The 26,582-nt window shown below is 38.3% G+C and overlaps 1 protein-coding gene across 8 annotated transcripts in view; it reads left to right on the plus strand.

Annotated features, from left to right (window-relative positions):
- The window catches only part of IQSEC1 (IQ motif and Sec7 domain ArfGEF 1), a 2,803,266-nt gene that overhangs the window by 2,471,814 nt on the left and 304,870 nt on the right, over window positions 1–26,582 (plus strand). For all 8 annotated transcript variants that reach the window (XM_044078078.1, XM_044078079.1, XM_044078080.1 and 5 more), the window contains one exon: window positions 19,986–20,147. In XM_044078078.1, coding sequence (XP_043934013.1) covers window positions 19,986–20,147 — 162 coding nt within the window. The remainder of the gene's footprint in view (window positions 1–19,985; window positions 20,148–26,582) is intronic.

Here is a 26,582-nt window from a genome sequence, read left to right on the forward strand (position 1 = left end):
GTGTGAGGTTCTGGTTAATTTTCTAGTAAGAAAGGGTAGTATGGGAATGAGAAGTCATATAACAAGATGTATGTGATGTCATTCTGTAATTCAGGACTAAAATGATGTTTTAATACCAGATGAGACAGAAGTGTCAGAGCAGTCTGTTTTTGAAACCTGACACAGAAGGATCTCTCACCCACTTCATGTTGACTTGCTTTAGTAAGTAACCAGGGAATATTAATAATTTAGATCTGTCAGGAAAATATAGTGAGATTAGTTAAGTACTGCTTTTCTGTAAATGTGTGAATCTATCCATCTGTGCTATTTTTAATATTTCCTGTGATGAAACTGTGGTGTTTATTGTAAATAGATATTTAGTATTTTCATGTTATTTGGTTAATTATTATTAAATATATTTCAACTTTTCATCATGGCTGATCTTTTATAGAATGTTTTAACCTTTGAGAGTACTTATACCTATTGTTGAAACTGTGGCCACTCCTGGAAGCCTTACTGCATTAGACAAACACTACCGTTTGTATCAGTATTAATTTCATTCAGTATAATTGGATACCCTTGTAAGAGCCTTACAGCAGCTGTCTTTGGAGTGACCTTGTGGCATTATCTATCTTATAGTCTGGGTAGAGGGGCATAGCTAGTAAATCTGTGCCAGCCTTTCCCAGGTGTGCATGTGTGTGTGTGTGTGTGTGTGTGTGTGTGTGTGTGTGTGTGTGTGTGTGCAAACCAAATCTCAATGAGTGTGTGTATGTGTCAGCTACTTTCAATAGGGACACAGAGTACTGGTTGCATACAGAGGGTGGTGGAGGACATGGCCAGGGACACTCAGCTGAGGACTCAGCTCTACAGTTGTTCTAGTGAGGAGTCTTACTGGGGCCTGGATAGAGAGAGGAAAACCTAGCTAGTGGACTGAGTGTGTTCCTGTGTGCTCTTAAGGAAAATTGTGCTTGGTGCAGAGTTGAATTTGGAAATACTGTGTGTATCCATTTTTGTTCCAAGTGAACGTCCCTCCCCAGTGTCAGTGGTGAGGATTCAAGCTCCTTGATTACTAGCCCAAAAGTGGGGCGTCACACTATGCATTCATACAAAGTCATTATTTAGGGCCACAACACAGTTGGACATCCCATTCACCAAATATTACATTCATAAATTCAAACTGATTTTTCCACCTCTAATGGATTTGTGGCTGTGACTTCTGTGTTTTGCTGTATTTTCAGTCAAGTGGCGTTAAGACATCAGGTGAAGTGGAGACAGTGAGAAGCCCACTGGGAAGACTCATGAACTTTTGCCACTCTGCAGGGAAAAGACTATGCAGTACTCATCAGTGAGAGAGTATTAGTACCAGCCACTCAATTACATCCTAAATCTGTACAGACCAATTCTGAATGATTGAAACATATCTAGGTGTCCCATCTATCAGAGCTATCTTATAGGAACATTCTTCCTTCCATATGAGTCTACCATTAACTCCCCAAGGTTTACTTTTGTTTATAAGGTATATGTTTTGCCAAAGGGGGGACACCTCTGGGCTTCCACGCACTCATTATACCTATATTATTATATTTTCAACCAAAGTTCAGTAAATGATCTAAACTCACTGCAGTTGAGCAAAGAGGAATATGATAGGAAACATGATAGAAATGCATTCTGAGTAACTCTGACTCTTTCCAAATACTGTGTTCGTAGTCTGATGCAAGTTTTTAAGAAAAAAGGCAAGGCAAGACCTTGATTACAAAAGTAACTCATTTATTATGTCATTTTGCTGAAATTGTGATATGCCTATGTGGTCTTTTCACATTGTCAGGCCTGCTGCATTGTAAAGTCATGAATTTGCACAACAGAGTCTTAGAGCAGACAGTTACTTATTGTCAAGAAAGCTCATAGATATGTATCATAATAACTAGCAAGTATCCAGCAAATGCAAAGCCTGATGGGAGTAGCACAGTGGTAGTAAGCAGCAATATCTCAATCAGTTTAGGAGCGTGTTTCTTCCGTGCGGTGCTACATAGCCCCACAGATCTCATTCTGATAAAGAACATTACATTTTTGTTATCTCACCTGCACATAAGCACCTCTCACGAAATGATTGCCAAAATCATTTTTGAAGCTCTCTTAATTTTTGCACAGATGCCACTGTTTAACATGTTACATTTCACTTCCTATAACCTTCTATATCTGACCGTAGTGCAGAAACGTAGCACAATTAATTATTAGATACAAGCTCATAACAGGTTCACTAGTTAACATTAACTGCTGAGAGAAAAGTTAATGTATAGTGTTTGTGGACAATGCACATTTATTAAAAAAATAGAAGAGCCTGTTGTGAAATTAGAAACCAAGAAAAACTGGCATAGCAAAGGTTGGTCAGCTTACAGACAGTATACTATAATAGGTTCAAATAATATTTACATTTGTCTGTTGTGTCTCTACAGAGGCAAAAAGGTCCTAAGATAGAATAAAACTAGATAAATAGAATTTATTCATGACTGTATGCATGCATTACATAATGTAGAATATCTCATTTTACTGGCTAGCAAAATAATGTCCCTGCAAATTACTTCCTGGATCTTGGATTCGCTTCTGTGCATCTAGCACATCGGGCAACAAGCACTCTTCAGCACTCGTTTCCACAGTAGAAGAAAAAAATATTTGCATGGATAATTTATTTTAAGCAATATATAACTGTGTATTTTCCAAACATCTGCCAGAACAGATCTGCTTAACACCTAAGATGTATAGTATTGCCCTCCCAAATGTTATGAAATGTTTTAGTATCTGTATATGTTTAATTATTCTGACTGTCAAATTCTAATAGGAACCATGTTTTCAGTGTTCACTATGTTATTTTCAAGAGTTCATTTTAGCAAGATTCACTTACTATACCAAAATGTTTGCAATATCGCCTCAGTGTTGATGGCTAGTAAAAGAAAGTCACGCAGGGGAGTGAAGCTTTATTTTTGCCATTTTTGTTCTGCAGAATACTATAAGAGGTCAAAGCCATATAAGCTGCAGTGGTTAAAAATAGTGTGAGGTCACCTTGTTTTGTAGAATTGATTTTTACTGCATTAAGAAATGCAGTCACCTTCTGTGCATCCAGTGGAGATGAGAAGCATTCACTTTCACAGGCAGGCATATAACTTGCCGTATTGCAGCAAGAAAAATGAAAGACAGCAGTGAATCTGTTGGTGTAATGAATGGGGCTTCACTCTAAAATCACTGACATCTGGCAGCCAGCAGAGTGTAGAAAATTAAATGTTTAAACATTTGGTGAATGCAGTACTCATTTATAAAATGATTACAGGTTACAGTACTAGGTTTTCAAAACAGGTATGCACCTCTTAAGAAATACTTGTTGTATCATTTTTTATATATCATATGAGATTTTCATTTCTGTGTTATACCATTTGCTAGTCAGAATTACTTTAGAATAACAGGTTTTTCAAAGTTGGCAGATGATGACTTGTAATTTTGCTTATGCAGTACAGCACTAGACTAAATGATGCATTGGTAAAGAACTAACATGAGAACACAGCTTTTTTCATTAAAACTTATAATTTTAAAAAAGATTTTTTTTTTTCTACAGAATATCTCTTCATGTTGTTCTATGTTTGTTACTTTAAAATTAATAGGTACATGCAGACATCAGGAAGCAATAGCTTAACCGACTTTAGAACTCTATTTATAATCAATGGCTTTAAACAACACATGTAGAGAATCACTTGCAGTGGCTGTCATGAAAATGCCCGTTTCTGTACTAAAACCCTGCATTTACTGTTGTAAGAGTGAGTCTGCACCTGCATAATTTTGTTTGTGTGTGATGGGCATTCATTCTTAAGGACCCTTTCCTTTGTATAATTCTTTCAGACTTTAGCTCTCTGCATAGGGAGGGGTCTGCATACCGATATAGCAAAACAATGGAAACTCCAGGGCTCCAGGTCCGACTCTAAACCAGTCACAAGTGGTGTCCCGCAAGGCTCGGTCCTGGGACCCCTACTGTTCAGCATATACTTCTCAGAAGTACAGGCAAACACAGGAGGACTATGGCTAACCAACTTTGCCGATGACTGCAAACTGGGAGCCATAATTGACTCTCCGGCTGACACGGACATCCTCCAAAAGGGCCTTACTGAGATGGACACCTGGTGTCAAAGTCATGGCCTCAAGCAAAATGCCAAAAAATGCATAGTTATCCTGTTTGGGAAAAACAAAACACCCACTAATTACCACATAGGTGGCAGCCCCCTTAATACAGAAGAGTTAATAAGAGATCTGGGGACCCAGGTAGATAATAATCTCTCCTCTGACAATCATATTGCCAAAGTAGTTAGGAAATCCTTCTATGTGGCCCCTCTAATTACTAAAGGGTTTGCATCTAGAAATAAAAAGGTTATAGTGCCCCTCTCCTCGTCACTCATTAGACCCATCATAGAGTACAATGCCTCATTTGGGATGTACCTCACAAGACACTTCCAACAGCTGGAAAGACCAAATAAGTACCTTACCAAGAGGATTACTGATCTCAAACATATGTCCTATGCAGCCTAACTGAAAAAACTCCGGCTGTACTCAGTGGCATATCGCTTACTCAGAGGTGATCTCTGCCTGACTTACAAAGCCATGTCCAACTCAGAATTGATGGACATGCTCCACCTAAAGAAATCCAAGTCACTGCGAGCCACGCACTCTAATAAGCTAAACCTCACCACAACAATAAATAGAACATGCTGGAGGGATAGATTCCTGTCACATAGACTCCCCATGCTTTGGAACAAAATTCCAAACTACATTAGGCAGAGCCCCTCACTAACACTCTTCAAGAGAAACCTTGATGAGTGGATGGGTAACAGAAAATACACCCCTGGGATCACTTCATTGGCTCTGCTTGACAGAGGATCAGTTAATTAATCAACGGGGCGGCGAAAGCCGACACACTCTGGCTAGGCTTATAAATGCCCTCGGGCAGATAGCCTAGTACCTACCTATGAACCTAAAACTTCTGCTATCAGAAAAATTAAAGACCTACCTTACGTCTCCATGGAACTGCACATGTATCTAAGCTCTAGTTTTTAACCTATAAATAAACAAATGCCAAACAAGCTATCATCATCATCCCCTTTTTCCCATTTACATGGGGTCGGGGTATCGTATTAACTGTCGCCAACTCTCTCGATTCAGTGCCACTCTCCTGCCTTCTTCAACACTGATGCCTGACTGTTGCAGATCTTCTTTCTCACAATCCATCCACCTCTTTGCTGGACACCCTCGCTTCCTCTTACCTTCTTCCTGTCTGTCCCAAATCTCCCTCACCAGATTGTCTTCTGTTTTTCTACACATGTGCCCAAACCATCGTAATCTGTTTTCTTTGATCTTTTCTGCAATTGGAGGTACTTTGGCTTCTGCTCTTATGTCGTCATTTCTTCGCCTGTCCCGCAGTGTGCATCCTACCACCTTTCTCAGGCACTTCATTTCCATCACCTCTAGCTTCTTCAACTGTTCTGCCTTTACTGCCCAGGTTTCTGTACCATACAGTAGTACTGGTCGCACTACTGTCTTGTACACCTTACTTTTCAGCTTCTTTGGCATTCTTCTGTCATATACTACACCTGATACTCTATGCTAGTTGGCTGCAGCCCCTCTGATTCTAGCTTTGACCTCTTCATTCAGACTACCCTTCTCCTCAACCACCCCTCCCAGATACTTGAAGCTGTTTACCTGTTCCACTATCTTCCCATCTATCTCTATTCTCAGCTTCTTCTGATTTCCCAGTCTGCTGCCATTACCACTGTCTTATCTGTGCTTAGTTTCATCCCATGTGCCTTCAGATTTGCATTCCATTCTCCTATCCTTTGCTGAAGTTCTAGATCAGAGTCTGCCTGTACTGCCACATTGTCTGCATACAGCAGCGTTGTTGCTCTGACCCCTCCAACCTGTTTGCTGATGTAGTCCATTACCAGTATGAACAGCAGTGGGCTCAGAGCTGAACCCTGGTGTACACCCACTCCCACTGGGAACCCCTCTGTGAGGCCAAACACTGTTCATACTTGAGTCACTGGGTCCTTGTACATAGCCTGTACTAATTCTACCAGTGTTTCTGGGACTTCAAACCACCGCAGTACTGCCCAGATCAGCTTTCTTGGGACCTTGTCATATGCTTTCTCCAAGTCTAGGAAAGCCCAGTTTGACTCTCTCCTCTTCTCTAGTTTCTTTTCAAGTATCTGTCTCAATGCAAACATCGGGTCAATTGTGCTGCATCCTGATCTGAATCTGAACTGTTCATCTCCCATCTTACATTCTACTATTCTGCGTATCCGTTTATCAATCACCCTCTCCAGAACTTTCATGCAATGTGGTAGGAGTTTGATGCCTCTGTACTGTCCACAGTTGTGGATGTCCCCTTTGTTCTTGTACACTGGCACGAGTACGCTTATTCTCCAGTCATCTGGAATACACCTTTCTCTCCACACTGCAATTAGTACCCTCAGGAGCCATTTCTCCCCTAGCTCACCCAGTAACTTTATCATATCTACTGTGACCTCATCTAAGCCTGCTGCTTTCCCTGACTTCATTTTCCTTAGTGCTGCTCTTACTTCTTCTAAGCTGGGCTCCTCTTCTACTCTCATTGTAGGCTGTTTCTGTGGCAGTTCTGGGCCAAACAAGCTATCATTAACCATATTTAATATGCCCATCCTATAGTAACTGTCCAAAGAAACCTAACTTGTTTTCTTCCATCACAGCCTTCTCATTTATAATAATAACTCTTTTCTTTTTTTGGCCTTGTCTATTTTCCGTTCTCTCTCTCTCTCCATACTTAACTCTTATACTAGGAATATAGACCTCTAGTTATGCCTAAATAGCTTACATTTATTGTGAATGCTGTATTATGGCAGCTATTTTAGCATGAATGTGCATTTTATGTATTCCTTTTATTGTCTTTTTATATACTTTATTGTTGTTGTATTTTGTAAGTATGTTATTAACTGTAGTCCTTTTCTCCCGACAAAGCTGATGGAAAGGGCCCAGTAGCTCAGTCAGATTGTCCCAATCAGCAACTGGAAATGAACGAACAAACGAATAAATAAATAAATCAGTATTGGCTTGACATGTTGGGTCTTACAGGACAAAATTGGCATTACTCCCCCAAGTTTTCCCCCTGCCAGTTGCATACCATGCCTTATGCAAAACTTTTGTACACTTGATGCTGATGAAGCACAGACGCTAGGGGGCTCATCAAGTCACTAGTGATGATCCATATTCTCACTGCACTTAGTGCCTTGGGAGGGAATATAACATCAAAAACCTGTCACAAGTGCCACAGATTCAACCTGGCTACCAGTCACAGGTAACAGGAGAACCTTGAGGACTGTCTTATGTCAGATGGGAACATTTGAGAGCAGCCAACATAAATGTTGGCACAAGGATCCTGTGTGTGATCCCAGGCAGGAGAAGGACAAGAAGAAGTTAAGGGAGACAAAACATCAACCCAGCCAGAATCTCACCTGATACACATCATTACTGTAGTGACCTCCACCACATTCTTAGGCTGTTAACTGTCCTCCTGGAAGTGATAGTCTCATGAGTGCAGCCAGGATAGGAGATGTGTTCCCAAATGCCACTTTGAGCAGTGTATTTCAGGGCCTGAATGTAAAACAGGAGTCAGTGACTAATTGGCCTACTTTGTGCATCATGAGCCTTGTGTTTTCTCTGTTGAGTGCTCTGCTGTAGAATTTGGGCTGAAAATGCACTCACTTTTTGGCACACAAGCAGGAGATGAAGATGTTCCTCCTTTGTTTCTTGCTGACTAGTGGTCTCACAGTTGCTTCAGAGACAAAGCACCTTTATTTGATGCTTCATACCTGGTGCTGTGAGACAGTATAGTTGCAGGAACACAGTCTTAGGAAATGCAGATTGATGCCAGAATGAGGCCCTGCACTGGTGCATAGAGTGCCAGGTCTGCTTCAGGACCTGTTGTGGACCCATCCTTTTACCTGCCACTCAATGAGCATGTCTGTGCTCCTCCCTTGTGCTCAAGATGCTGGACAAATGTAGGTTCCCCAGTGCTGTAGTTAGTATAAGAGGATGTTTCCCTGCTGCTGGTTGTCCTCCATGATATAGAGATACAGTCTCTTTGTCTTAGCTTTTCTTCAGATAAAATACAGCCCTGTAAGGGCCTTTTTGAACTGACCTGTAGTTGATCTACTTCACACTAGAAAATGCCAAATCATTGCTTGAGAAAGAAGGATGAGGTCCAAGGGGCATCTCCTCTTCCTCCTTCCATCCGATCCTGTCATTAATGGTTCAATTCTTGGTTCTTCAGCTCCTAACAAAGCAGCTGCCTTCTGTAAGGCACCATTCCTTCTAAACATTCCTGGAAAAGGCAGCCTCATGGAGGACCACAGCACCTGTCTACCTTGCCACCACATAAGCAATCTAAACTTAGAGAGTGGACTGAAGGGTGTTTTTCTCTTACCACTCTAGCTCTTAAAGATAGCTAATTGTCTCATTTGTTCCATTTCATCTAGTGGACCTGGCTCTGGAAAAGCTGGGAAAACGCCTGCTTCTGAGATAAAGCATTCCCCACAAGGCAGACCCTTATGAATTCTTCTTCAATGGGCTTGCACATTAACATCTGTAATTTTATCTGTACTGATAGTGTGGCAATGGAGCTTGACAGCATAGGAATCTGCTTTTCTGTTCTTGGCTACCCAGAAAGCAAAGGGCAAAATACAACTGTTTTGAATAAATGTTGCAATACAGTTGCCATTCAGCATTATTCATTTGGTTCCAAAAAGTAACATTTTAAGGCCCTTTTCTGTGCTGGACATTGTTTTACTGGTTTTGCTGCAAAATGTTTTAATAAAATGATGGCAGAATCTGATTTTAAACTGCGGATAAGGCAGCCATATTTTAACACCCCAGTATGGACTGATCAAAGTGTCTCTCTTTGTAACGACTATATTTTGTGCAAGCTGACTCTAACAAAGTGAACAGATTCTCTTTCAAAGACTTTATTAGCAGTGCCTTCTTCCAAAAATTTCCTTAGAGTGTCCTTTGTTAGCTTTACCTGTCTCTTCTGTACAGAGTAAACTGTCCCTGTAGAAATTAAATCAGCTAGGCCATAAAGTTTTCAAAGCTCTGTTAAAGATATTATACCTCCCTCACAATTTTCCTCTCCACTGTCTCCATAATAACTCCTCTATGGGTTAAAAAGCATTTTGTTTAGCCCTTCCATACATTTTCTGCTGGCCAGTTACAATAATGCCTTTTCACTATTTACAATTGTGCATGTTGTAGCTAAGAAATACAGGAAATAAGACTAGATAAGGCACAAAGAATTCTGTTAGAGAGGATTGCAGGACTTGGCAACTTGTTTTTCTCAGACTGAAAGAGCTGCCGATCTTCTCAGTGTGATACCATCTCCTGAGGAGGATCTAAAAAGCTTTCATCTTTTCAAGACTGCCTGACCAGGACAGCATTTGGGAGTACTAATGTGCAGAAATACAGTGACCATAAACAGTTTTGAAAAATTAAGAAAGATATATAATCTAATGTTTCCTTTGGACTTGAAATAAACTCCCCCCTCACTGAAACAGTGCCAGTCTCTTCACGCATTTAAAACAGACCTTGATGAATACATTGGAGCATGTAAATTTAACGATGAGACAAAAGCTGTTACACTTATTGAAGGACCCTGATCCTTAAGCTTGTCAAAGATCTGTTAACCTATTGCGTGTGCCTGAATGGAAAGCCATTTTAAAAAGCCTTAGTGAAAAATATGTGTTGCTTAGAGACACGACTTTTTCAGGAAAACAACATGGAAACAAGTTACATTTCTTCATACAAACACCAAATTTAAGACTTTATTTTCAGAATCTGCTATCAAGTTGGTTACTTTAAAATTTTATTTTAAATTTCAGTACAAAAATGTATAGCAAGCACATTCCAGTTTAAAAGAAGTACAATAGCTCTTACTGACTGTTCTTTTTTCCCAGTTTTATTGTTGGATGTATGTTTTCATGTTATGTGTTAGGTGAGGTAGTCTGTGGTCTCACTGTCATATCAGAATTGAATATCACTTAGACTTTTCACCTGCACTTAGGAAGGGTGCCCCACCCACTACCATCATTGGCTAACATCTCAGCTGACCTCTTAACATGCTTGACCCTAAGACAGATTTATAAGGAAAGACCTGACATAATTCATGGAAATGATAGTAGCTTTCACATGTATACCTCTCAACTGCCCAGATTTTTGCCTTATAAAATTTGTGGTTTTCTGGCAAAACACTGAAAATGGAATTCACTAAATAATGACAGATATTTCAGTTTAAAATTCCGTATCCTTCAGAAAATGCATGCAAATGCAAAACCTGTTATTCAAACAACTTTCCAAATTAATAAGAGCAATATTTAAAATCTGTCCTTATTTTTGGATCTTTGCCCCCCATTTAATTTTGCCTATGTACAGATTTCTTATGCTAAAAGGTTGAGAGGTGCAAACTCTTATCTCTAAAGCATTACTTTTCTGCTTACTAAGTACATGCATCAAAAGTATGTTTAAAATTGAACTACAGCAGACTTAGTTAAAAAAAACTTTGTCGCATCCGCGTTGGAAATTGTACTTCTCTGTGGCACTTTATTTAGTGCCACTTGAACACTACATTTTTCATAAGTTTAAAGAGTAGAACAAGCTGTGATAATTCTAACCTACATGAGCCCGTCTGTACAGCTTCTTGCACAAAAAGTAACCCAACTTACAAAAATGGTTTTGTTTGGCTACTAGTTATCCAGAGGTACTGCAGCTAGAGTGGGCTTGATGTGGTAACAACTGAATGATTTGACTTTGGAAGCCTACTACTGCAACAAGGAAGCGCTGGGCTTGCATCTTCTGAAATGCACAACTGATCACATGTGCTTGCCTCTTCTGAAATCCACAACTGATCACAATTCAGAATGTTTTAGAGCTTCTTTGCTTGGAGGCATGCACACCTCCAGCCATCTCACATCATAACAAAATGTACTGTATTAAGAGCACCTTCAGCATTTGCTTTCTACTTTTCCTTTCTGATGCTGGTGTGATTTAAATCTTGGTTCTCAAGTTGCCACACAAGAAGGGTCCCGGTCCCACATTCAATGCCTAAAACTAAACGTGTTCCTACAGTCATCAGATCTTTACTCTGGACCCACACAGTAACTGTTGCTAAAACTTTGTGGGGGGGGAGATCAGGTCAGTATTGCAACAAATATCAGAGGTTCACTCCAGCCATCTGCCAGGGAAACTGAGTCAAGCTGAAGGCCATCTTCACATCAAAGAAAATGGTGGCCGATGAGAATACGAAAAGAAGGGGCTAGCAAGATGGGCACTCAGCCAATTCAGGGTGGACGCTGAATTGAAAAGACAAGGTAAGGGGTATGGAGGACACAAAATAGACAAAGCTTCCCATTTTTAAGCCAGCTTCTATGGTAGAATCACAGATCTTGAGCTGTCCTTCAACTAGTGAGGGATCATTTTCACCCCTGTCCTTAGATCACAAGAGTAGCACTGATTGTGCACTCAGGCAACCATGTAGGAAGTATATCCTATGTTTCAGCACCTACACGTCCATATACAAACATCTAGGCTGTGACTACTCTCAACCAGCACAGTTGGAGCTATCCATCAAGTCCCTCTGTGAAAGCCTGGAGGCTGAACTTTGAAGGAGAGAGTCTGCACCTCTTGTATCTCCAAGACTGAACAAGACTCACTGGCTTGGGATGAGGATATTGTCACAGGCCCTCTTACACATACTTCTTAACTTCTTTGCTCAAGAATTGTGCAGAAAAACAATATAAAGGTGGATGAAGGCCCAGAATCAGGGACAGTTTTTTTGTGTGCAACTCTTATTTACTTAATTTAGTAGAGCAACAGGTGTTGAATCAAAATGCATTTTTTGAATAATAAGTATGAAACGCTAATGTGCAGCATTATTGACTTACTAAAATGTCAGTGACTTACAAGAAAATCAGAAATTTATGAGGGGTGGGGTAAAAATTTAAGGCAAAATCTGGGACAATTGGCAGACATGCTGTTGAAGCATTTGGGATCATGAGGATAGCCTTCTTATGCATATGCTCTTCAACATATGTTGGGACTTGGCTTCATATGAACACAAAGTCTGGGAGCATGCTTTAATGTCATTACTGGGCCATATGCTAGTTCTCACAATCAGTTGACATCTCAAGTGTGTGCTGCTGTGAGTACAATAACCGTATCACCTTAAACACGATGCTCATTTGCAGGGGTATGGGAAATGCTTTCGTCCCCAAAACACTACCCTTGAAAGGGGATTCTGAGTCTCCAGATGACCTTTTATGAAACAGTCAAAATTAGTGGGACTTCCTATCCGTGCACTTCAGACACTCCTTTCTGTAGGATACTTTTAGACCTTTGAAGTGTACTATGGATCAGCTAGTTTTTTTCTGCTTTCACTACAGAAATGCTTAAATTAATATCTGAAAAAAAAGGATTAGGAATTTTTGATTCAAACCATCCCCCCCAACAGGAACCTGCCCTGAATTATGCCAGTTTTGAAGTTTGGAAACAATTTATCACTTTGTTCTCAAGAATGGATGGATAAGCTTCCAACAGAGTAAAGTGACATCCTGGCAAAGAGCCGTAAGAAGGATTTCTTTGTAATCGCTCTAGTTCAGCAAAAGTTCCAGCAGCATAACACCTCTTCACCTTAACATCTGATGAGGAGTCCATGTCTTAGGGCAAGGTTGGCAGGTAAGCACTCATCTCTCCCATTTCTGTGATCCAGTAAGAATTTGTCTTACTTGTCCATTTTCCAGTCCTGTTTTTTTGGATCCAACTCTGGAAAAGCTAGCAGACTGCCCTGAATGTGAGAAGGCGGCCATTTAAAAGACACCTTTCACAACTTCTGCAGTGGGCTTCCACATTTCCTGTTAGTGCTTTGACTTTATTGTCACTTTGGCTAAGGCAACAAGCTTAGGATTATGTCTGTACTACATGACACGACTCAGTTTCTTTTCCATTAAGAATGGTCTTAGTCATGCTATTTTGGATGCCTTTTTCTGGAGACCATATCTTTAGACAGATTTCCCAAGACCTTGTTGAAGCCTCCCAAAGAGGAAATCTCAACTACTGTGGAGGGATTCTGTATTGCATTCTCAAGTTTCTGTTGTCTTGCAAGCTTGCTGAATTTTCTAAGAAGTAGAAAACACCAAAAAATAAGGAAAGCCCAGTCATTAAGCAATCATACCTCTGTGGCTGTCCATCATTCCGTATTAAAGCATCTGTTGTTCTGACCTTGCTGTAGGATTGCAGACTAGATGTCAGTTTTCCTGTTTTTCCCGAGTTTGCAACCTTCATTAGAAGACTTCACTTGTGGTCATAGATAGCCACATATTAGAGCTTTTAGATCCTCCAAAAAGAACTTTGCTGAGAGGCAAGGAGGCTTCTATAGAACTTGTGGTGCTGGTCCAAACATAACATTACAAAGGGACCATAGAGCCTGTTCCTCCTTTACAGAAAAGGAAAAGGGTTTTATCCATGTCTTTTCCTTCTTCTGAAAAGAACAGAGCACTTTGTCCCACCCTGGACCTTAGCAACTTCAGTAATTATATGATGCATGAGATTCAGGGTAGGTGACTCTGAAGGGGGTCATGCCTTGTTGAGAGTGCCTACATTATGCCACATGAGAATGCAAATGTCTTTTGCCACATTAGGATCTGGGATCCAGTGTGAATGTCTTTTGCCACATTAGGATCTGGAATCCATGCAAACATTTTTTTTTCAGTGTGCTTTGAGTGGAGTTCAGCTTCATACTTGGTGTTGCCATTTGGTCTCTGCTGTTTACCCAGAGTGTTATCGAGCTGTCAGCTGCGGAGATGCAGGCTGTACTGGAGAGGGAGCTTCTTACATTCCCTTACATTAATGACTGTCTCATGGCTTGGATGTTTCTTTAGATATTGGCTCTAGAGGTCTTCATAAACTAGTGACAGTCCACCCTTGTCTCAGTTCAAGAGGTTGCCTTCTTCTGGACAGAGATGGACACTCTTTATTGTTGGTCATTTATGTTTATAGTGAGGGTCCAGAAAGTATTGCTATGGTACAATTTGAGAGAGGATGCAGTGGATGTTCAGACTCAGATGCTCCTGCATCTCTCACACCTTACATTATATTATGCATTGTTTCTGCAGTGCTGTTTCACATTCAAAGCTGCAGGCATTGCAGTGGGCTGTAAGGTGCCAGTCACCACAATGCCATCATGATCCTGTATTATTATGAGATCCTTGTCAACAAACTGTAGACTAGTAGATAATGCCAAATAATTTCAATAGGATTTTTTTCATTTCTGCAGTAGAACCCAGTGCAGATTTAAGTAGTGGGTGCTTCATCGCTACAGGCTGCCTCATTGTTCAAACTAACATAGACTTCTCAGGAGTCCATAACCTAAAAAAATAGGTGACAAACTGCTGGCATCCACCTCTAACTGGTCTGACTGCTCTGCTACACATTGCTGTTTGTGTGTAGTGCTATATTATCATGAATGGAACAGTAACTGGCAATTCTCCACTCATGTAATCTGGACTGATAGCAGTTTACTACCTTGGGTTAGGATAGAAGGCTGTAGCATCAGACAATCGTATCCATCTTCCTAGGAAATTAATTTTGTGTGTGTGTTTTGTAAAATATTATTCAATGTACAGTTAGTACAAGCAAGTAAGCACTGGAAGACACTGAAACCTAAAGAAAGTGGTGACTTAGTTTTCTTGGGAGATGAGCTAAGAACTCTGCTTGGTATGGGGGAGTGGTATAGACCAATACCCAAGTCAACAGTGCAGATTCCCTGCATGTTCTTGAGGCCAAACTGCACTTAGTGAGTTGATTAGTGATTCATATTTGCTTGCCTTCTTTTATACTTTAATCTGTTTAGCACCAGTGGTGTAACTTGAGAGACCATTCCCCTGGTGGTCATCAGATTTTACATTTAGATAATTTGCATGTCAGCAGTAGAATGGACCCAAAGACTGCAACCCATGCCTACCAAACTTTGTAGAAATCCAGTGACTCCAACATGAAATCTAGAATCTTGGATCTTCTGTTCTAGAGGTAACCATTTCCTATATAGCTCACCTTTGTTTCTAGTTGCTTTTGCCTAAACTTGATGTTTTTGTCCACTACATGCCTTAATGCATAAAACATTTTATACAGTCTCCTCGTGGACAGGGTGTCTTTAAAAACAAATCCCCCTTTTATGCTTGAAGTAGATTGCAAAATTCTCTTAGATTGATCTCTTCTGTTTTCAGTTTTCTTTCTCAAGTAGGAGAAGGAAGGTGACATATTTTCTGCACTAACTGTATGTACACAGGGCTTTGAAGTGTTATGTGTCAAGACCACAAGCATCCCTACACCTCACTGCATGCAAACTAAATGAGCTTCTAGTTGATGTTGACCTCCCACAGTCATGTGATTTAGCAGCACTTCATTTTTCTGATTTTCTTTTTTTTTTTTTTCATTTTGCTACAGCTGTAGAATTGCTATATGTAACTTTTAGTTGGGGGACTTGGCCTTCCACACAAGGTGGTACAGGGTGGCTTGACCATGAAAAAATGCTTCCTTTTACTTTTTTTGAGGGATTACATTTACAAGCAGTTGTGCTTGGTGAGTTGTTTTCTCACTTATGTACTGCTCTAGTCATACTGAAAGCAAAAACACAACTCTTTAGGCTGATGAGTTGTCTGTTTTCTTTATGAAAAGGAAGCAAGGCTTTCTATTAACCAGCAGACTCTGTCCAAATGTTCATCTAATTCAGTTGTCTTATGTTATGCTAAGATGAATAGGGCTCATTCTGCCACGTCAAGACCTACTATGTCTGCTTCAGAAGTGAGTCTGTTCATATCTGCAAAGGCTGCTAAATAATTATTTATTCACACTTTCTCAGAATAGTACACATTGGATGTCCAAGCAGTTCTACAGAGAATGCCATAGACCAACCGCAGTTATGGAGTCTGTAAATATCAATGTTGGTACTAACAGGTCATATCCATTATCTCCACAAGGTACATAGAACAGCTGTGTGATAACTTACGGTGGTTGTAGATGTACAGATGCTAAGATCCTTGGTGGAGGATAGGCCTTTTCCTTCTGCTGCTGGTACTATATATTGGGCCTGTTTACTTTTATAAAGTGTATACTTTTAAGCTGCACCCCCTCTTTTTGTTATAGGTAGCCAAACCATATGTATATAACTGTTTATAAAATAGATGTTGAGCTGTAAACACTTGAAGTTCACTTGTCTACTGTATTATTCATCGTGATTGCAACTAATAGGCTCATACTTAGGTATGGATTAAGTTTCTACTTTCTCTTGAAAAAAATATATGTATGCATGTATGTATGTATATATAATATGGTGACATTTGTTTTTTTTTCCAAGTGTTTTAATTGTCAAAATGGGTGTTGTCATCTTTTTACATTGATTACTGTTGTGGCAATGCAAGTGTACTATGTTAGTGCAAGAATGGTGAATAATGAGACTATGGGAGTTTATCCTTTTCCCACTGATGTGCAATCTCAAAATTAGTGTATATGTAAGTGTGTGTGTATGGATATGTGTGTGTATATATATATATATATATATATATATATATATATATATATATATATGTGTGTGTGTGTGTGTGTGTTACATATACAAATATTTTATATATATATATATATATATATATATATATACACACACACACACACACACACACACACACACACACACACATCTGCATACAATTCCACTGTTGCTGCAGTTTGCAGTGTCAGTGCTAAAAGACACAATACTCATGCGTACATACACACGCCCACATACACACACACACACACATATATATATATATATATATACATACACAAACATAGGGACACATGGGAGCAGGTCATCCTACAAAAACACGTTTTAGTTTTAACATTTGTTGGTATGAGTTATTGATGGAATGGTCAACTGTGCGTAGCTTAATGATAGTTATTCTCAATTATTGAGAATATAATCATATATGCATATGATGAATTCTGCACCTCTTATCCTATCATTTTTACATATTGTTATGGTGAGTTATCACATAACTGTACTGTCCCTTTGTATCAGCTATGGAGTCTGGTTATTCAGTGGCTTCATCACCATCACTGAGTAGTTGATTGGTGCCACAATATTTCAGTCAGGCTTAGAAAACTGCTTATTGCCAATGGGACCTAAAAGTTTGATATGGTGCATTGCTTCAGAAATGAATGTTCCTGAAAGTTGCATTTAAAATTGCTGCTGACAGTGATTACTATCTGTTTTTTATTATGTGGCTGCGGCCTTAAGTTTAAGTGTCTCATGCTTACAAATTTGCAAGTCTGTTCAATCTATAAGTAAGATTAGAAGACATTCATGCTGCTGATTTGAGGTGTATATCACCTTTCTTAACAGTTTGACCTAACTTGTGATACATAAAGGTGATATACATAGTGCTTAATCTTAAAGAAGGCAAATAGAAGAAAAAGAAGAAATAGTTAAGATTTAGAAAATGACATCTGGCTCCATGCAAAGGTCTTTGGTAATTCCAATCAGTGTGATTTCTTCTTCTTTGTGACTTGTTTCTCAGCAGGGTATCATAACTGCCCGAGTCTGTCCTGGAAGTGCACAGACCTTGAAAGATAAAGGCAGGTAAAACAGTAGCTGCAGAAATGTGCCAAATGTTAAATGAAAGAGACATAAGAAGAAACATAGCACCTTAAGAAGAACAGTTTTTAAGGGGTCAGGGCACAGGCTTACTAGGTGGCAGGTATGATTGAAATTGGAGCTCAGTGAGCAGTCCCCATGTCAACAGGGACTGTACCAAGTTGGTTCACTTCTCGGCATTCCGGCTAAGATCAAATAATTGTCTACTTTTCAGTGCTATTATTATAATATAGTGCTTTCTTTCTATAGCTTTCTCGTGTACTTGATAAGACCATTGCTGTACACTTATCCATTGTGTGATAACTCCATGTGTAGATATTAGTGGAAGTTTTTGTTGTTGTTGTTGTTATTGTTATGACCCTGTGTGGCTCTGTACTGCAAAATACACTGTAGTGATACTATTTCAGGTTTAAACTGGCCCTATGAATATATTGTTTTCAAGATTGCCTTTAGTGAATCCTAAGCACTTTTAATCCATGTTCGCAAGCCTTGTAGCTGTATCTGAATGGATGGTGTCATCCGCGCAATAGTCACCTGTGTTGAAGCAGAACAGATTCAGAATTAACTGCATGTGTTTCTGTCATGAATATAGCACATTGATAATCACAATGTTATTAGTTTAAATTTGTTAAGCTTTTGGTTCATTCAGTTGTGAATTTCATCATTTGTACTATGCTTTGGCTATTAGAAAGGCTCACACAGGGTAGGCATCAGAGTTTTGGGTACTCTGTCCCAGAAAATTAGTGACATCAGTGGCCCCTGTTGTGTCTAACAAAATTTAGTGTCTCCAGCATGACTAACAGAACTGGAGAACCTATAACTAGATTAAAGCAGCCAGGGTATTAAAAACAGAATTAGTGAAATGATGCACCCCCGCTCGTTGACTTATCACTTTTGAGTACCTCATATATAATTTGAATTTCATTTACAGTATGACCAGAGATCCACTTCAATTTTTATATGAAGAGAATATTATCATCTGCAGAAAGAGAAGACAAACTCATTGGCTGGGGTATATTTTTTCCATATAAGACAATTTGCTGTGATCAGGTGCCTGACTGACCAGGGGTTACAGCAGTTGCAGGATTCACTGGTGCCCTTAACTTGACTGTGTTTACAACAAACCTGGTATTTGTTTACTTTGTGGCTCTGCTTTCAGTCACACGTAACTCTTGTCCTCTTATTTACAGTAAAGTAATACCTAACTGAAATACAGTGATATACCTTATGTACTTCATTCCAGTTTCATTCTATATTGATGTCTCACACTGTTGACCATTTTTGATGAAATTGAGATCAGAAGGGAGGGATAGGATTTTCAGCAAATGTATGCCATAGGAATGTCTCAGCTCAGTAAGCCCACATTTGTGGCAACTAATTGTGTGTGTGGTATTACTGTTAAACAGAGATTCTGCAGTATGTATGTGACAGTGGTTTGTAATTTTATTTTTTTCTTCCCATGTGGATTGGGTGAGAGGAGACATCTACGAACATTGCATTTTATTGATAGCTGTATATGCACCTTCTCTCTAAAGTTGAAATTGGGCCAGATTCCAAAAATTTGCTGATGATTCTACTTCAGTGTAATGCACTGGAATAAAGTCACTTACACTGACAGCAAGTCTTTTGGAATCTTGGCCCTAGTGTAAGCTTGTTTCTAGATAGGCCTTACACCTGGAAATAAGCTAGCACTGACAGTTTTCCCAGGGGCAGGAGGTTGGCATAATGTTTAAGGTGTTTACTTTACAGACACAAGGTACAGGGTTTGATTCTCAGATGGGGTAATTGGCTAGGCTTAAAATGGCCCATAAGTGCAGTTAGCTTAGTACTAATCTACGAACCAATGAACCTTAGTAAGTCACTTAAACCAAGAGCAAGTCTTTCGAAATCAGGGCAGGGTTATACTGGCATTAGACACTTAGACAGCAACTGTTTTGGAACCTGGCCCAATACTTAATTGCTTCTCTAATTACAAAGAAAATCAATATTTTATCTATAAGCTATCAGCAACATAATTTCTGAATTACTTTATTTGTGGCATGCCTTTTTCTGATATCCACTCTATGTTGGACAAATGTAGTTGTGAAATTGTATAGTTTGTTCTCAATACCAATGCGTTTTTAAATAAATGTGAACACTTTTTATTGTACATTATGATGTAAATAGACATGCCTTAAACATGTGAGGCCAAAGCTGTGTTCAAAAACATCAAAGTATTCTGTACTTAAAATGAACCACTGGTAAAACTCTTTGTATTTTTCCTTCCTAGAAAACCAGAGAAGGGAGTTCAGTACCTTATAGAGAGGGGATTTGTACCAGATACTCCAGTTGGTGTTGCACACTTTCTACTTCAGAGGAAAGGCCTCAGCAGACAAATGATTGGCGAATTCTTGGGAAACAGACAAAAACAGTTTAACAGAGATGTTCTTGAGTGAGTAACTTTCATGGCACCTTCTGAATCTGGAATTATTTTTATGTTCAGCTCTGTCAAAAGATTTCTTACTGACACAGTGTCATTATTGTAATAAGGTATGTTTTAAACTGACGTAGGGCTCTAAACTGAAGACAGCTCTTTTTAGATATGCAGGCTGTGGAGAAGATGGATTGACATTTGACTGCTTGAGATGACAAGTCATACCAACATAGAATTATTTAAATGAAAACTTGTCTTTAACATTCCTTTTGATTCTTTTGAAAATGCTTTCTTCACAGGCTTTCAGAAAAGAAACAGATCTATTTTACCATTTTTATTTGACTATTGTATCCTGTACTAGAAATGTTTAGGGTAATACAAAAGAGTGAAATATTAAAGAGTTATGACTTATTTGTATGATGTTTAAGTTTAGGGTGTTCCTTACAAATCAGAAACATACTGTGCCTAAAACATGTTGAACCGACAAAGGATTACCAGCTGTCTGACTGGTTCTTAGGTACGTAAGTGTGATGTATATGGGAAGAGATTTCTTCTGTCAGATATGATACTTAACACTGACTCCAGTCCTTTTGAATTCAGATCTCTGTCCAATTTCTGGTTCACAGTATAAAGTTGTGACTTCACGTAAAACATATTTTCAGTTCGGGCACAAGTTTTCATAATTGTGAATAACCAACATTATCATACAGTCTTTGCTTCTGACTGCTGTTGCCCATCCCAACACCCAGTGCCCTGTAATTCTTCCAAAGTCACACGCACACAAAAGAAAAAGGAAGAAAAAAACATGTTCACCACCTCTCTGTATAAAAATGTCCTCATTCATACCCTTAGACAGTGTACTGCATTTAATTGTTCCACTTATTAGCTCATCTCCCATGTGACTGCCACTTCAGACAGCACTCATCAGGTTAAATACTCTGGCTTATTTATGATTGGGTTATTATTTTTTAAATATGTGAATTTGATATTCATCTCTAAGCAGTTGCTTACTTGTCAGCAGTTTCGCTGTTGCATATTTTGGGAAGAATGAACTGTTGCCACAACTATATGGACAATTCCAATTCAAAAAGGTTAACAATAAGTAAAATATATGAATTTTGCTTATTATGCTAGATGCATTGAAAAAGTATGCTTTTGTTTTTACTTTTGTGAATTTATTTTTCTGGTCAGCACAGTGGTACAGTGAGTAACATTCTTACCTCATAACAAAAGGCTCCCCAGCTCAGTTCTTGGCTGTGGAGTTTGCACATTCTCCCTGGGTTTGCATTTATTTTCGTTGGGTACTCCAGTTTACTCACTTATTCAAAAGACATACAAAAATTGGATTGGCAGCTCTAAATTGTCCATAGGTGTGCCTGCTGAGCATGTGTGTGTGTGTGTGTGTGTGTGTGTGTGTGTGTGTGTGTGTGTGTGTGTGTGTGTGTGTGTGTGTGTGTGTGATGTGGAAGAAAGGCCTGGCAATCTAGTTCCTTTCCCTGCTTGCCTATTAAACCCAGTGGATGGAGTTGCCTGTTTATGTGATTGCTATAGTAGTTGGATGCAACTTGACAGTATTGGACAAAATGACATATTTTCATTTAGTAAACAAGTTCATCTCATTAACTCCCATAAGACTAGAATGTGTGTGTGTGTGTTGTGAACACATAGCTGTAAATATATATGCTTACATATTTTTTAAGGTTTGGAAAACAATACAAGTTATTGTGACAGCTTGCACTGTGAAACATTGTAACACAAGTGCTAGCACTGGAAATGCTCTGTTACACTAGTGTGATACATATAAACAAACACTGACGTAAATACAAATAACAAAACAAGTGCTTTTTGTGGAGGAAAAACCCCTGCACCAAATATATATATATATATATATATATATATATATAAGCTCCATGGTTGCGCAACACTAAGGAAAGGAGAAAGTTCCCAAATATTGAAGAATCTACATTTTCCCTATTGCATGAGTCCGCTTGATTTTTAGACATTTCAAACAGCAAGCATGTGTAGGCAAGTTATTGTGGCAGATGTTGTGTTTTTGAAAAAGGCACAGATAGTCTTCCTTACCACTTAAGGCAGCTGAATACTAAACAAAAGTGAACAGTATGTTAACATTTTATTGTTTTAGTAATATAATTAAAAGTAAAATGAACTACTCTATCTCATCAATGCATTTGAGCTTGTATACTTAGAAATAAATACATCTGGAGATATAGATATAGAAAGAGATGGAGTTAAATGAATTAAGAAACAGTTAAGCCATCATTGCTTCCTAGTGAGAATAATAAAAGCATTTTTTGAGTTTAACATCTGACTTACACAAGTAACTTCAGCCAATTATTTTCATCTTCTCTGTCAGTAAAATCCCCATTTTTCTCCAATGAACACTTTGCTGTAGGAATATGTTCTGATGTACATTTTTTCCTTAAAATGACATTCTATAAATGTACAGATATTGAATTTGCAGTTCAGCAAATGAATATTCATTGTTCAGAGAGATGGAGCAACAGATAAACTCTGCTTGTTTACTAAACCAAGTATTCCTTTTGTCTCAGGCTCTGCCGACCTGGAACACTTGCCTTCATGGTAAGGATGCAGCACACCAGCAGTGTGCATTTTTTCAAAATCTGTCATTTAATTTATTGACCTACAATAGCTTTTGAAAATTTACCAGGCCTGCTTTCCCTGTAAAAGCTGTTTATAATCTTGCAGGCTTTAAGTACATCTCCACTGGCAGAGAACTTGACTGTTGTATTACCTGAGCCTTTTTTGTGTGATTCTGGTAAAATAAAGATGAAGGATGCTTCTGTGTTATTTACACTTAACATGCACAGTGTGCTATAGTTAAAGATGCATCAGAACAGAGAGAGGTTCAATGCTTGTTCACTGCTGCCAGGCCTATGCTGAAAGGCAAGCTTAATGAGGGTGGCGGGTGGTATATAAATAACATGCATGTGCAAACCTAAGCCTCTCTTTAGCAGTCTCAACAAAAAAAAAAAATCATCCTTCCTTAATTAAATATGTGTGTGTGTGTGTGTGTGTGTGTGTGTGTGTTATGATATTTTAACATGCTAATTGTCCTATAATCCTAAGCCATATGCAAAAAAACAGCAATATAGTGATTAATATTATTGACTCTGAAGAGTCATTCAGGGAAATAACACTCACCTTGGAGGGCATTATTGTGCTTAGATAATGTGCTGTCTGTGAAATGGCTTTGTATTTTTTTATTACTATATTTCTTTTACATTTTCACTGTAAAATAGTTCCTCCACCTAATGTTTCAAACTTGTTGTAGCATAGGTGTTTGTTGTTGGAGGAATTATTTTACATCCAGAATATGAGATGTATGCATACACACAGACACAAATGTGTCCATGAACTTACAGCTACATTCTTGATTATGTCAGGTGGCGTATTGTGATCAGAATAGTGAAAAAAAAGTCATATATTGTAAGGCATTTCAACCCCTACCCCCATGCCTCTCAGGTGTCCCCACTCGTGCTCTGTCCCTCAAACATGCTTCATACTGTTTGGAAAATGCATTATGATGGAAACCTCTTGATTTATTTAGTACATACATTGCTGTTATATTTAAAATGTTCCTGATTTTAAGTATTTCCCTCTTTTTCTTGGATTTATAGTGAATTTTTGATCAAAGAAATTGAAGGATATCCGTTGAGTCTTTTCTTTTTCACTCGCTCGCTCACTCTATTTCACACAAACATGTTACTTTTTTGTCTTTTTTTTTTTTTTTTTTTACTTTGCACTCAGTAAACAGCAAAGGTGTGTTTAATGAGAGTAAAAATAGTAGTCATTTGAACTCTTCAGTCCCTACTTCACGGCAGCATAATATACTGTCTTAAGGCAGTGGACTTTTTTTTTTGGTGGGTGATAGCTGTTAGAGAATGTTCATTCTCCAGTAGGGTGACAGTGTACAATTAGCCCGTTAAATATAATCATGATGCAAGCGATGTCATTATGGGATATTTCTTGTAGCACTTGTTATGTGGTAGTAAGACATAATGGAGGAGATATGCAGACTGAAGTAATATGGTGATGAGTACACACCCCTAATGAGAAATGAGCATAGACCCAGCTGAGGCTTCTTTCTTCGCTTGGTTAGCCATTGTGACCTGAATAGTACTCACTGAGGTGTCTTTTTGGATAATTAGTAAAGTACTACCTCCAGTTCTAGAACCTAGACTTTATTACTGTGTAAAAGTAGGCAAAGTAAGTGAACTCAGGGGGACAGTATCATGGCTGCTCTGTGAAAAACCTCAGAATATCCTATATAATTGATTTGTCTACTTATGGAGATTATATTAGAGAACAATGTTTTTATGTTTGATCAGAAAACTTACTTACAGAGGGATGGCATAGCTATGGGCGCTTCTTGTGCCAATAGCTATGCCATTATAGTCATGGCTTTGTGGGAAGAAAAATATGTTATAAATTCCCCGGTGAAACATCTGGTTCCAATCTATCGATGTTTTGTCAATTACCTTTTTATGACATGGACAGGCACTGATGTAGAACTGAATGCATTTCATGAATATCTGAACATGAGTACACCTTTATTGAACTATAGCATTAATATCTCTGATACAAATATAGATTATCTTGATGTTAGAATGTATGCAATGTTAGATGGGAGTCTGAACATTGAGATTTATAGGAAAGTCTGCTATAAGAACACACTTTTGCATTGACACAGCATGAACACTAAACATATTTTTAGAAATATCATAAAGGGACAAGGTATGAGGGTATCTAGATTAAATGCTAAATATGAAGGGTTTACAGGAGAATTGTCTACTTTAAAAAAAGAGAGATTTCACGAGAGAGGTTATAAGGATAGGGACATTGATAATATCCTATCTGAAATTCTGCAGTTAAGATTGACATGGGAGAAACCTTATTTTTCAGAAGATTCTGCCAGTAATTTCATTAGGAAGAGAGACAGTAATACGATTTCAGTACCCATTTTGTATTCAAATAATGTGTAATGTGGGACAAGTGATTGAAGTACTTAAGAAACACTGGGCAGTTTTGATAACTGATTCAGAGATAAAATGTAGAGTGGCAGAGAAACCTAATTTTGTTTTTTAGAAGAAGAAATCTGTCAGAAGAATGCTGTGCTATCCTAGAATGGGACCTACTATAGGTGAAGTGAATATATGTGAAACCTACCCATGTTCTGAATGCCGTATTTGTAACTGTATTGATTCATTGATTCATCAGGGAGCTTTAGACATACCGATACTGGCAAACATTTATTTTTTTAAGTTATATGCTGATTGCAATACTTGCCATGTGGCATATTTAACTTATTGCTGCTTATTATTTTTCATTCTATATAGGCAAGACAGATAGATGCCTTAGAGATAGGATTAGGGAACACCTTTATAATATCAATAATGAAACAAGTACTAATGTCTTAGCTAAATATGTGATATTAAATAATTCCATACAGTTTTAAATTTTTAGTGATAGAGGTTGTGAAAGTGAATGAAAGGGGAGGGGATATTAGAACCATGACTGAAACATCAGAAATGAGATGGGTTATAAGAATGAGGGCTGATACAGGAAGAGGTCTGAATGATAAGGTACCCATTAAACCTGTCCTTAAAGCTAGATGTCTCCATAGATTTTGTGTGTGTGTGTGTGTGTGTGTGTGTGTGTGTGTGTGTGTGTGTGTGTGTGTGTGTGTGTGTGTATATATATATATATATATATATATATATATATATATATATATATATATATATATATAGATAGATATAGATATTTATACATACACACACATGTAAACAGATATATGTGCATGTATATATGTTATTATTATTTGGGTAGGATTTTATATTTTTTTCATTTTTAAAACAAGACTTAATAGGAATTATACTGTTGACGGTTGTGAATAATCTATAGTTGCTTATATTATAGTATGCCGATACAGTTTACCATGTTATGCTAGTATTCTTTTAAGAAGAGTAGAATGTGTTTTGCTTTACCGATACATTCTTCCAGCTATGTTATTAATGATGTTTTTTTTAAACTACCTTAGTTAGCATCATTTATTTTGTGAAAGTTAATGTAGATTTTAATGGGTTTGATTATATATGGTGAGTTTTATGAATGGCAACTATAGTTCTTTAGCTGTTGTGAAGATACATTAAGCTTTTATATTCTGCTCAATTTGTTGCTTGGATACTGACATTATGGAGATTGTGATTGGATGACAGGATTCTTTTATATGGGGGTGATTGTTTTTAGCTTTTTATATTGTCTGATGAAGCAGTCTTGAATGACTGCGAAAGCGCTTATGATAAATAAATGTTTGGAATGTATTACTTTTTTTTTCTTTAACTGATATCTTGGTCTTGCTTTGGTTTGCGTTTTGTACGATTCTTTTCTCCTATACATTTTCTAGTAATG

Source organism: Protopterus annectens, chromosome 7.part0, assembly GCF_019279795.1.
Source record: "Protopterus annectens isolate FY-2018-M chromosome 7.part0, PAN1.0, whole genome shotgun sequence".
In the NCBI taxonomy this organism is placed as follows: Eukaryota; Metazoa; Chordata; order Ceratodontiformes; family Protopteridae; genus Protopterus; species Protopterus annectens.